Below are 12,266 nucleotides of genomic sequence, written 5' to 3'. Positions count from 1 at the left end.
TTAATTACTTGACCAAGTGTACCATAAAATTGCATTGAACAATTTTCTATTGAAAATGCATTTTGTTTAGAGACATGGAGATAAATGCATATTATTACAGATGTAGACTTGATCATCTGAGAATATTTTTGTATTTTTCAAATAAATATTGAAATTTTTATGAATTTATTTCTTTGCCTCTGTGTGGTATCAAATGACAGTTAGCTTTTCCTTCCCGAGCTTTCTTCACAAATTATACCGTTGCTTCTTATGAAGCGCCTTTGAGTACGCACCGTCCTGGCGAGCTTTAACTCGGCCCGCTCGCCGAGAGAGGCGGCAAAGCCACGCTGGCGAGACGCCGGGGTCGGGGGGCGCGGACAGGGGCGGAGCGTGGGGGCTTGGAACCCGTTGATAACTGCTTGCAGTTCTAGTTTTTTATTGGCGCTATAACCTCAGCGGAGGTTTGCGCTCTCTGACTGCTTTGAGTTAAAATTCACCCGGAGGTTCAGGGGATATTTTGCTAACAGACAACTGAGGTCTCCTGTTGGAAAACAGCTCGAGGAACGAGGAGCACTCGGAGTACGAGTTGTGAACGACTCTCAGCTACTACCACAACGAATCTTAGCACCAGCTCTGTAAATCTGACCGAGCTGTGGCGGCCATCTTGAATTGGGTTGGCGTTCGTTAGATATTGCGCTAACAGACAGAGTTGACTCCGAATGCTCAGAACACGTGTTGTGGATCAGCCTCAGCGACTACCACAGCTGATTTTAGCTCAATATCTGTATAAACGACAGCTGAGGTTCCTTAGCTGTGGCGGCCATCTTGAATCGAGTTGATCAGCTGTAGATATGTATATCTATATATATTCCATATGAGCATAAATAAAAAGACAAATATTCTGGTTTGTCTATGAGTGGAGTATTTTTTAGGAAAGAGGGAAACATTTCTGCAGCATCACTAATCCCCACAAACGTTGAAGAAATGAGCTTTTCTGTTAGTTCACGTCTCGAATCACGTATCTGACATCCAGAGCGAGGTTAGCAGTTTCCACAGCGACCTGCAGCGCGTTGAGCTTCGCTGTGAAGGAGTCCAGGACGCCTGGCTGCACGGAGGCGTCTCTGAGCAAGTCTGCAGGAGGAAACTCCGCGGACGTCCATGTTTCACGGCCGTCCAACGATCCGCAGCCGCAGCAGCCCGCGCCAACTCCCCGGCGTTCCGTCGCCACGTCCGAAGGCCGGGTCCAGCGGTGAGCGTGGGTCGGGTCGATGGTTGACGTCCCGCCGTCGTGCTCCAGAGATCTGGCCACGGACTCCAGGGAGCGGCAGAACGCCTCCGCGGCACGAAGGTACTCCGTCTGTGAGCAGCCCCGTCCGAGCGCTGGGACCTCGCTCTTACTCTAGGATTAAAGAACGACACAGTCATGACACGCCGTCACAGACGCAAACAGGAAACGAAGTGAAAACTGAACTGACCTGCCGTCTTACATAAGCAGCTAAGTGGGTCTCTGTGCAGCCGCCTCCACGTAGAGCAGATGGTTCCCTGAGGGCGAGTCTCAGCACATGCTCCGCCTTCTGGCACGTCACCTTCCAGCACGCACACACACGAACATTAAGGAACCCTTTTTAGGACCAAATTTAGCAGTCATTCATGAATAATCCAAATGAATATTTATCTTTTGTTTTGTGCTCTAACTGGGGAACCGTTCGACGTAGGACTGTCACAGCTGGACAACTCATGGGTCAGGGAAGATCCCCACTGATTTCAAGGTCACGGGTGAACCCTGACTGTGCTCCAACTCTAGATGCATGTATTCAGGACTGTAGTTTGAGGGAATTCATGACTGGTATACTTTGTACCGTTGGTGGTACTCCTGTTTTATTATTGGGTCCTCTACCAGAGGCCTGGGAGCTCGGGAGTTCTGCTCGGTATCTTAGCTGTTCCTAGGACAGAGATCTCGGAGGTTCTTCCTGGGATCTGTTGGAGACACTCTTCCAGTTTGGGGGGGTCACAGCATCGAGTGCTTCGATGACCACTGGTACCACTGAGGCCTCGACTCTCCACGACTTCTCCATTTCCTCTTTCAGCCCTTGGTGTTTCTCCAGCGTCTCATGCTCCTTCTTCCTGATGTTACAGTCTCTTGGGACTGCTCCATCCATCACTGCTTTCTTCTGCATCTTATCTATCACCATGTCCGGTTGGTTAGCCATCACCTGCTTGTCAGTCTGGATCTGGAAGGCCCACAGCATCTTCTCCAGTCCATACTCAGCACAGATGTTCCTGTACTCTATTCCAGCTGCTTGGTTATGGCGTTCCATGTTCGCTTTGCCCGCCTACAGCTTACATCCTGCTGTTATGTGCTGGGCTGTCTCTGGGGCATCTTTACACAGCCTCCATCTTGGATCCTGCCTGGTATGATAGACCCCGCACGGACAAAAGCGCACAAATCTGCCCTTTATTCTACCCAACAGTTTGTGTTTACCTTCAGCTCATTTAACATAGTCTCATTCCTGTGGCAGAGGATTATGGTGCAGATTGCAGATTCCCCACAGGCCTGTAGATGTAGCATCGTCTTGGACCCGAAGCGCCTGACACTGAGACCCCCGACCTGCCCGTAGGCCGTGGGTTGGACAGCTGAATGTAACGTGGCCACAGGTTGAGCACCTTTTTGTAAGAAGCACACACGAACAAAGACAGAGCAAAAATAATGCAGCTGTGAAATATATTTGGACATAAACAGAGCTCAAGTTTTGTTTTCGTTATGCTACTTTTAGCTTCTAGCTAGCCTTTTGATTTCTCTTTTACCTACCCTGCCTACTGTTCTGTTAAATTTAGCTTTTAGCTACTGTTCCTCAACTTGTAGCTAGCTTTTTACTACTTTCAGCTCTTAGCTAGTCCTTTGCTACACTTAGCTTTTAGTTAGCCTTGTTATTTTTAGCTTTGTTATTTTTAACTAGCCTTTAGCTATTTTCAGCTAGTATTTAGCTTCCTCTTTGCTACTTTTAGCTTCAAATTACATTTTTTTTGTTTTAGCTACGTCTTTGCAACACTTAGCTTTTAGTTAGCCGTGTTACTTCTAGTTAGCCTTTTGCTACTTTAAGCTAACTAGCTACTTTTAGCTAGCGTTTTTCCAGATTTTGGTAATGTTTTGCCACTTTTGGCTTTTAGTATCTGCTCAGTTTCAGCTTCTTTGGAAAATGTCAGCTAAATCTTTCCCCATTCCACTGAATTTCTGCAGAAAATTGATTTTCTCTGGTTCCATTCACGTCTCGGCCAATCATCCATAACATTATCTGCTGAATGTGATGTTTTATTGGTTTAATCGGTACCTGTCGGTGGAGACTCACCTGTCAGCTGAATAAGAGGCTCCATCAGAGTCACTCCAAGTCTCTCTACGACTGTTACTCCATGACTTGTCAGGTAAAGCTGCAGGACTGGGTGGATGACCTTCTGGCAGACAAACACCTTCACCCCATCCCTGACCACCTGATTGCCCAGCTCCAGGAGCTGACTCAGGACCTGAGAGTCCGAGTCCACACGTGGGTGCACCTCTATCAGGCCATCGCCCAGCTCAGAGAGATCTCCAGCCAGAGAAGCGCTGAAGAGGACCAGGGGATGAGGCAAACTGCACGGCTGGCTGAGGTAAACATCTTCGGCCGTGTCCACCAGTAAGCCCGGGACCACGGCGGAGTGCGTCACGGGAAGGCCCTCCACGGAAACGCGCACTGTTTGACCCAGGCTGACCGAGCCCGGGGTGTCGCAGGGAACAGTCAGCAAGAAGGCCCGCACGGCCAGCCTGCTGATGTGGACACACTCCGGCTCTGTCAGCACGCAGGCCGGCTTGCTGGAGACCACGCTGCGAGCCAGCGCGACCAGGTCCCGGCCGCTGCACAAGTCCAGCTTCACCTTGCAGCCGCAGCCGCCTTGTTTCAGGTAATCGGTGCACAGAGACGCCAAATGCTCGTTCGACCTGATCACCGCTTTTGCCCTGAGCCCGGATTGCTTTGCTTGTTCGACGAGGGAGAGGCAAAAGATGGCGGCAAACAGACCGCAGTCGCCGAAGCGGCGTACGTGGTGGAGGATCGACGTTCTTATCAGGTTGACGAAGGGCTCAGAGGAGGCGATGGCTGGGAGGAGAACCGAAGACGAGGAGGTGGTTACGACGCGCCCCCCGATGTTGTTATGAATTTGTTTTAGCCTCCCAGTCGGACCGTAACAAGAACCAAGAAGCTCCCTCATCAGACGGAGCTTGTTACAAATGTCAGCGTTGTCTAGAGGTAGATCCGTACAAACAGATGGAGACTTCTTCACCAGTCGAGACATTCTGGAGCAGCTAATTAGATCGACACACTAACATTAATAAAACAGTAAAATTACTTTAAAGACTGGGGACTGAGACATGCTACAAACTACGCTGACGCCTCTGTAAACTTTACTCGTTTGTCTTTTCTGGCGTAGTTTCATAAAAAACGGTAATCGCTACTCCAATTTTATTGAAACTCTTAATATTGCCTGAGTAAAAATCAATAATATTTACCACAAGATTTATCAGCATTCAATAAAAATATTTCAACAACGTAATTAGCTAATTATATGGCGATTTAAGAGAAAAAAATATATCAAAAAAGCAATTTGACTACAAAATAGTGTAGAGGTTGAAACAGGCGTCATTATGGACACCAACCGTTTCCATGGTAGCGAGTTGCAGCGTCCTATCCTAGCTAGGAAGCTAATTCTGAAAACTGTCACGTCTTTCCCGCTTTATGATAAAAAACATTCCTTGGATAATACTCGATATTATAGTTTTACTTTTTTCTTTTCTTTCTGCTACAAGCCGTCCGATAAAACCTTGTTTAACTTGTCAGTGTGGTTTTGGGACTACAAAAATCTTTGAACTACAAAATGAACGCGACGTCATCTTACGGCGCCTTGCTAGCGTTTCAAAGCTATTGGCGGTAGGCGAACTTAAGGCTTTGCTTTATAATTTCACAACATTACGTATTTTAGGTTTTTTTAAACACTTAAAAAAAATCATTGTCGTGCCAACAACCATTGCCAGATTAAAGCCGTAAAACAAAAGTTGTTTGCTTCGTAAGGTTAGCTATTTCCGACTTGTTTACTTTGTTGTAATTCAGTGAATTCAGGTAGATTATATAATAAAGCGTGGAAAGATTAAATGTTTGTAATTATAAGCAGACTATCGCTAAGAAATCTAGTAAAGTGATGCATGTAAGGCATCAGAATAAAAGTAATTATCTCATTAAGTGAACATTAAAATAGCCACTGTTATAATAATCTGAGAAGGCTGACCCGGTTTCCATTTTGTTTCTGTTTCAGGTGAAAGTTACTGTTGTGCAATGGCTCCAATCAAATTCGTCATTAAGGTAGGTGAAGAGAAAATACACAGCATGCGAACCTTTGTTCTCAACTTCTTTAAATGTTAATATTAATATTCCACAAGAGGGCAGCACAATCACATATTTGAATCCTATAGGCTCTGGTTTGCAGTGTTTCTGTTTATTCCTGAGGGGAAAAAAAGAGACTTGGAGCTTCTCTCTCTCTCTCTCTCTCTCTCTCTCTCTCTCTCTCTCTCTCTCTCTCATTTATTTATTTTTTTCCCAGATCTTCACTGGCTACCCCCTCTGGGAGGCTTTTGTTAATGAACACAAGCAAACAGCAGAGGAAGCTCAGTCTATTAAAAAAGAAAGAAGCCCAGCCCGGTCGCTCTCTCAGGAATAATGCACATCAGATGTTTGTGTTAAGTGCAGGGAAAGCCGCTGCTCTCTGTTTTGTTGACGTTTCATTTATTGAGAGTTTTGGACGACGAGCTGCAGACATTCGAGCTGATCTCTCACATCCTCCGTAATGCCGTTGTGTGCCCAGTTGACCAGATATTGCATTTGCTCCTCTTTATTTGTTTCATATGCACGCCTGCGTACGGGTTAACACCCCCCCCCCTCTCTGTCCCACCCTCCACCCCCGGCTGGTTGTGGGAGAGTAAAACCCCGAAGGTTCGTGGAATGTTCCTTCCCTCTTGGCACATAATGATACTGTTGTGTTAGTCTGCCTGAGAAAAAGCACTCAGCCTCTACCACGCTTAACCAACTAACCACAGACAAGTATGTTAAAAGGCATCAGTCCAAACAATAGCCTTCAATATGCGGCCCATGGCTCCTCTTTAACCAAAACAAGCGACAATTTTATCTTTTTTTTAATCGCCCGCCGCTGAAAAGTAACAACTCTGATTCTGCCCGAGTTTGTGCTTGACCTTAAAAAGCACAGAAACGGCTTTAAATCAGTCAGTTTTATAGATAATGACCTAAACCTTTGGTGTGGTTGTAGCTGAGACTGATCCCCAACCCATACTCTGAGGGCTAACAGCTTTAACCGTTGGGGAGTCAGCTCCGTCTGATCGCACGGTGTCTCATAAACCAATGGATGAGTCGTAATGAAACTTTCAGGAAATAGTCACAGGATGTATGCAGACAGCCGATTAGCCAATTCAAGATGGCCTCCAGAGCCAGCTGACCTTAGCAAACACAAACACGCCTCTAATTCAGTCAGTTTTACAGACGTTGAGCTACAACTTGACAGCCATTCACTCCATTTAGAGGCGGCGGGTGATATGCATTCCTTTAAGAAATGCTGTGTCTTTAACGAAGAGAAGGATTTATTAAAGCTGAAGTTTTTTCTCAGAGATGAGCTGTAAGGTTCGCACAGAAGGCTTGAACTATCGAAGCGTTTCTGAGGAACCTTCATGGATTCTCTGTAAGTGCCTTGTTTTATGATCTTGTCTCCTGAAGTGTTTTCAAAGCAGCTCCCCGTGGAGCTGCAGGAGGTTCTGGTATGCTCCTCCTTAAAAGGGCTTATAGTGACCTGCCACTTCTCAGACCTCCCGAAAACGGGCCCTCCGGCTAAACCCCCCCCACACACACACACACACTGATCCGCTGATGTGCTCGCTGTCTGCCAGGACATTACTGCAGCAGATCCCTGCAATCTGCCTTCTATTAGCATCACTCACAGCTGACTTTTTGACCAGTCGCAGGTTTAAACACAGACCTGCGCCGTTTTTTTTTTTAAAGAAACAAAAAGTTTGAGTTGTCACAGAGCAGGTGGATGAGCTCACGGAGGACCACACGTACCGCGCCTCTGTGCAGAATCATTCAGATTCCTGATCAGAGAAATATTTTGACGCTCTCCAGCTTCCCGGGAGAAAGTGTGAAAGTTTTTTTTTAAAAAGTCCTCCGTCTCTGCACAGGATTTATGTTTCCAGATCAGGCACGAACACTTCCCAGTTTATTTCCACCCGGGATGTGTGGACCTGAGCTTTGTTTGCTGCGTGTAACCTGGAGAGATTCCTGTCTGTTCTTGCTGCTCAAATTCCACTTGTGGGCTGTGTCTCTTTTTTTTTGTTGTTGTCATCAAGTAAAGAGAACTCAGGTGTGCTTACCTTTACCGGAATGAAAGGTGGTTTGGAACACTTCCGGCCACTGTTTTTCTTTTTTTTTTTTTTTAAATAACATTTTTCCTCAGTAATGATCAGGTCTCGGCTTTTACTGCCAAGTATCTGGCTAGTTGGGAAAACTGGAAAGGAGAAGCGTGTTTTAAAGGGGAAACCCAGGTGACTCACAGCACAGAAGAGAGCTGGGAATGAGGCAAATAAAGCCCAAGAGCGAGGCCGTCACGCCCACAGATCTAAAGAGCTCCCCTGGGTTCCTCGCAGATTGTATAAAAAGAGTCAGAAAACGAGACACACAAAGGCAAAGTGGGAGAGATTCAAGTTTTATTGAGTGAGACCTCATCTCCTGCCCCTTCTCCCTCAGTGTAAACATCTGTGGCTGGTTAGTGTTAGCCTCTGAGCTAAGTGCAGTCCGAAAAGGTCTGGTTCTTATACTGAGCGATAGCAGTGGCAAAGGGCAGGGAGGCGGGTAAAGCTGCTCCTACGGTTTCTTTGGGCCCCATGCCCGGCTCGGATCTGCACAGGCAGGAGGATGGCGAGTCTGGGAGAGAGATAAGAGAAGGTGGAGAGTGTTCTGGGAACTGAGACTGATATAGACCAGAGATTTGAAGACTGGAAAGGGCAAAACGGCCATCAGGAGGGTTTAAGGCTGTGCAGACTTGCAACCCCAATTTTTGACAAAGTGAGTGTGCTGCGTAAAACGTAAATAAAAACAGAACGCAGTGATCTGAACGTCTCACAAACCCATGTTTTTCCACAACAGAACACTGTAAACAAATCAGACATTCAAGAAACAGTGTTTCAGGAATCTGTGGTAACTTTGAGTTTCATGGCAGCGACAGACCTCAGCTCCATCAGTCTGTAAACATCTGGACCTGAGGAGAGCAGCTGCTGGATGTTGTTCTAAAAACTGGAGATCCTGTCCAGAGGCGCTAATGCACCCCCATACCATCAGAGAGGCAGGCTGACCTCGGAACAGTTCTCCTCTTTGGTCCAGAGGAGACACATCTGTTCACATCTGGCTTCTTCTCTGCCTGATAGAGCTTTAAGCAGCGTTTGTGGACGGCATGGTGAACTGTGTTTACAGACAGTGTTCCTGAGCAGAACCAGAACCAGAACCTGTCAGCCTGGAGAACCTCTGCCCATTTTTCCTTCTGACAGATTCAGCCTCTAAAAGCTCGTTTTATCTCCACTCCTCCAGCTGTTTTTGTTGCCTCTCTTCTAACTTTTTAAAAATGTCTCGCTGCTATCAAATTAAATGACCATACTTTTTTTAAAAAAAGGTACAAGTACTTACTTTAACTAAGTAATATGTTCCATTGTGAATAAAATATGCATTTATTAGATCTGCAGATCATTGCTTTTTGCAGACTGTCCAACTTTCTTTTTGGGGCTGGGGTTGTGCTTCCAAGCGGAAAACAAAAGATTTTCCTCACGTTCTTCTGTGGGCTGGAGGCAGCTTTTGTCTTTCCCCTGCAGGTAATATTGATCACTTTGGCAGCGAGGACAGTTAGAATAAAGAAACTGAGCTTACCCTGCAGCAAGACTCTGTCCTATTCATCCACCGTGAGTCGGAGCACAAAAGACACAATAAAGGATTTGGTTTTAAGTAGCTTTTCCTGCAGCCTCAGCCTCTGAGTTTAGAAGTCCTGTGCAAGGCTGAGAACAAAAGCAGTACCAGTCCACTTTAGTTTTCATGAAAAGAAATGCTTCCTTTACTCTGCTGAAAACATTTCATAACAACAGCAACAGCTTAATGTGTCAAACCGGTGAGACAAATGAGTAAAACTGAGAAACTTTCTCACATTTGTCCGAGTTTACAAAGTCCATCAGGACGATGATGGCTGAAATCACACGCTTTTTTCCCCAAATTAAGCCAAAACCCTTTCAGTGTGTAATACTATCTGAAAAAGCTGAAATCTAACTTGAAGTGCGACTATCGCTGGGCCACGCGGGGTCAAAGGTCATGGCATAGTTCAGCCAGGAGCTGACAAATTTAGACCACATGATCGGACTGCAGTCAAAATTAAATTAGCTGTTTTTTTTGTGTTACCTGACGAGCTTAATGGCATTTTCCTGTGAAATAAAGAGTCCAGAAGCTGCGCCCGAACGACACGGCTGGGATGCAGAACCTGACAGAAAAACACACCAAAGCCAGACAGATGAATTGGTTTCTCATTAAGGGTGATTGCATTAGTTGGCATTCCTGACAAACTTCCCCTCGTGTCTGAGGAGGGCTCCCCCCCCGGGATCACATGCTGTTTTCCTGGACGGGTCAGGGCCGCTGTTTATCGTTAGCGTCCCGTTCCCAGTGGCGTCTCATCTGCCGCTCTAATGTGATAAAAGGAGCTGGGTCTCAGGCGTGTTTGATGTCCGACCCGCAGCTTCATCACTAGGAAAGAAGCACAGAAATCATCTTCACACTCCACTCTTTTTACTCTTCCTTTCATTTAAAGAAGCGTATTAGTAATGATGGCTCTTTGGTTGTATAATTCTAAAAAAAAAACGCAATTTAGTCATTAATGTCTTTGTCTAACAGTGGTGGAGGTTTTATAATCATATGTAAAGCCATCCGTGGGGCTCAAACGTCAGGGACTTAAAGTCTTTGTATGAAAACTCCTTTCAGCAGATGTCAAGTCCACTCCTCGGGCTCCGTGTTTTGATTGACAGGGTCTGACCCTTTGTTGCCAGGCTTTCCCACGCACGGATAGTCGCAGGAGGCCACCAGTCGCCGGTGGACCGCTACGAGACAAAGGTCACGGAAGGAAGAGAATGCCGATCCACAGGGATGGGGCGGTATTGACAGGTCCCACGCAAGCGTTTATAGAATGGAGAATCTGCTCGTTCTGGTCATGCTTTGTGTTGGGAGGGACGGTCTGAAGGAGACACTACCTGAACTGTTCACTGATCGGTCAAACGGGGGCGCCCTCTCCTCTGGTTCAAGCAGACAAAAGAAACCCAGCTTCGCTTCTTCTTCTTTTTTTTTTTTTTTGAAACGGAAAGGCAGTGAGAATGAAAAACGCTCTCATGGGAAAAAAATTATGTAAAATATTTGGCAGCTTGATTCGCTCAGAGCTCCACGCAGCATTTTTTGGTACACAGTGAATCATCGTGATCCTGTTGTTTTTGTTTTTTTTTAAACCAAAGTAAACTGGAAAAAAAAAGTGCATTTTCTGTGAAAACGCAGCGTGAGCGCTGAGTTCAGAGTGACTTGGGTTGGTGAAGTTAAAACAAGCAGAACGGAGGCTAAAATGTAAGGGACACCAGCTGAAAGCTAAGAGAACAGGAGTTAAAACCAGCAAAGTAGATGCTAAAATTAGCAAAGCTGTAGCTTAAAGAAAGAAGCAAAATGGTAGCTAAAAGCTAACAGTAGCTATGAGCTAAAAGTAGCAAAGAAGACCAAATTAGAGCAAGAATCTGAAGCAGATTTCTAAGAGCTGAGTGTTTTCATCTATGAACAGTTAAAAAAGCACAGAGTGTTTTAGCATTTGGTACAAACAGGAGAACGATGGTGTGAGCGCTGCCTCGAGCGTCCTGATTCCTTGTCTCGTATCGTCCCACAGATCTGCTGTAAACTTCTGTTGTACCGTCTGTTCTGGTTCTGACTCAGATCGAAGGATTGACCCTTTGCTGCTCGGTCTCTGATGCGAAGCTAAAATCAGCATCTTAAAACCCTTTCCTGACTCTTTTTTCACTTCAGTGCTTTTCTTTTTTCCTGGTGTTGCGTTTTAGCTCCGGGGTTTTGCTCTTCTGTGCCGAGTCGTGGGCGGTCTCGGTCCATCCGTTACTTCCATGTCCGGGGAGAGGCGAGGTTCACACGAGGCCCACATCCCTTTGCGCTCCTGCCCTGGCGTGGAAACTGTAGAATCGTAGCCAGAGCCAGCCTGAGAAAACTGTCAGAAGAGTTTAACCAGCAGAGGTCACTTCCAGCTGCTTTGACACCGACTCTGCAGCCTCTTTCTTAGTTTTCCTCAAGAAAACCAAGAAAGTTTTGTAACTTTTGGGACTTGTGACAGGAGATAGTATTGCAAACCCTGGAACACAAGGAAACAGACAGGGTCTTACCTTTGAGTAAAGATATTAATGACAATGAAACCTAAAGGAGGGGGACTGCTGTGAGGGCCCTGGGGGTGGTGTTTGAGTACACAGGAGGCTGTCAATCACTCACACTCCGCTTTTTCTTTGTTGCCCCTCAGCAACCTGTAGCTGCTCTTCCTCTTTGTGTAACAGTGTGGGAACTTTGCCGTGCTGGTGGATCTCCACGTTTTGCCCCTGGGCCCTCAGGAGTCCGCTGACTGGTTTGCCGCCACCCGGACCCAGGTAGGTGTGTGTGTTTTCACCAAGCGACAAATAAACACCCGGCGTCCCGTTTAACGGTCGGACTGCGGACTGTTTCTCAGGAAGTCGCAGCGTTGGTTCGAGACGCGGTGGAGCAGAGGGTGAAGCTGTACGCCGAGCTGCTCCACGACAGGAAACGACCCAAACAGAGGAAGGAGCTGCCGCCGGCGCCGGCCTTTTCTGTCCGAGGTAAACCATCATCCTGCGGCGTTGATCCGTGTGCAGGATTCATTTCTGTGGCTTCTGATTCAGCATTCACACAGCAGGGACCCGTTTCCATCCGTCCATCCGTCCATCCGTCCATCCGTCTGTCCATCCGTCTGTCCATCCATCTGTCCGTCCATCCATCCATCCATCAATCCATGCATCCATCCATCCATCCATCCATCAATCCATCAATCCATGCATCCATCCATCCATCCATCCATCCATCCATCTGTCCATCCATCTGTCCATCCATCCATCCATCCATCAATCCATGCATCCA

The 12,266-nt window shown here is 46.6% G+C and overlaps 2 protein-coding genes across 7 annotated transcripts in view; one reads left to right on the top strand and one right to left on the bottom strand.

The window, feature by feature from the left end:
* Nucleotides 1-884: 884 nt before the first annotated feature.
* mkks (McKusick-Kaufman syndrome) lies at nt 885-4,450 on the bottom strand. Of its 2 annotated transcripts, none has more exons than XM_017436689.3 (4): nt 3,327-4,450; nt 2,462-2,643; nt 1,467-1,565; nt 885-1,378 (listed from the first exon to the last, which is right to left on the bottom strand). In XM_017436689.3, exons 1-4 carry the CDS (start codon nt 4,300-4,302, stop codon nt 977-979), a joined length of 1,659 nt encoding a protein of 552 aa, XP_017292178.1. In that variant the 5' UTR covers nt 4,303-4,450; the 3' UTR covers nt 885-976. The 2 variants fall into 2 exon arrangements, with proteins under 2 accessions (XP_017292178.1, XP_017292177.1); XM_017436688.3 differs by having other exon boundaries at nt 1,455-1,565; nt 3,327-4,449.
* LOC108248137 (SLX4 interacting protein) overlaps nt 3,783-12,266 on the top strand; it is a 43,294-nt gene continuing 34,810 nt past the window's right edge. Inside the window, exons 1-4 of one of the 5 annotated variants that reach the window (XM_037973407.1) lie at nt 3,783-3,912; nt 5,317-5,363; nt 11,672-11,761; nt 11,842-11,968. In XM_037973407.1, the coding sequence (XP_037829335.1) occupies nt 5,337-5,363; nt 11,672-11,761; nt 11,842-11,968 (244 nt within the window). In that variant the 5' untranslated portion in view covers nt 3,783-3,912; nt 5,317-5,336. The other 4 variants (XM_037973406.1, XM_025010698.2, XM_025010699.2 and 1 more) reach the window with 4 other exon arrangements.

This window comes from Kryptolebias marmoratus, linkage group LG22 (genome assembly GCF_001649575.2).
Source record: "Kryptolebias marmoratus isolate JLee-2015 linkage group LG22, ASM164957v2, whole genome shotgun sequence".
Taxonomy (NCBI): domain Eukaryota; kingdom Metazoa; phylum Chordata; class Actinopteri; order Cyprinodontiformes; family Rivulidae; genus Kryptolebias; species Kryptolebias marmoratus.
The sequence above is the reverse complement of the archived record's forward strand: the minus strand, read 5'-3'. Positions and strand labels throughout refer to the sequence as shown.

Bases quoted from the DNA above. Each gene is read 5' to 3' on its own strand.
- mkks (XM_017436688.3), bottom strand. From the start codon at position 4,302: ATGTCTCGACTGGTGAAGAAGTCTCCATCTGTTTGTACGGATCTACCT. The intron at 2,644-3,326 runs GTGAGTCTCCAC...TCTTACAAAAAG, and splicing joins GCCTCTTATTCAGCTGACAG to GTGCTCAACCTGTGGCCACG. The intron at 1,566-2,461 runs GTAAACACAAAC...GCGTGCTGGAAG, and splicing joins CTATGTTAAATGAGCTGAAG to GTGACGTGCCAGAAGGCGGA.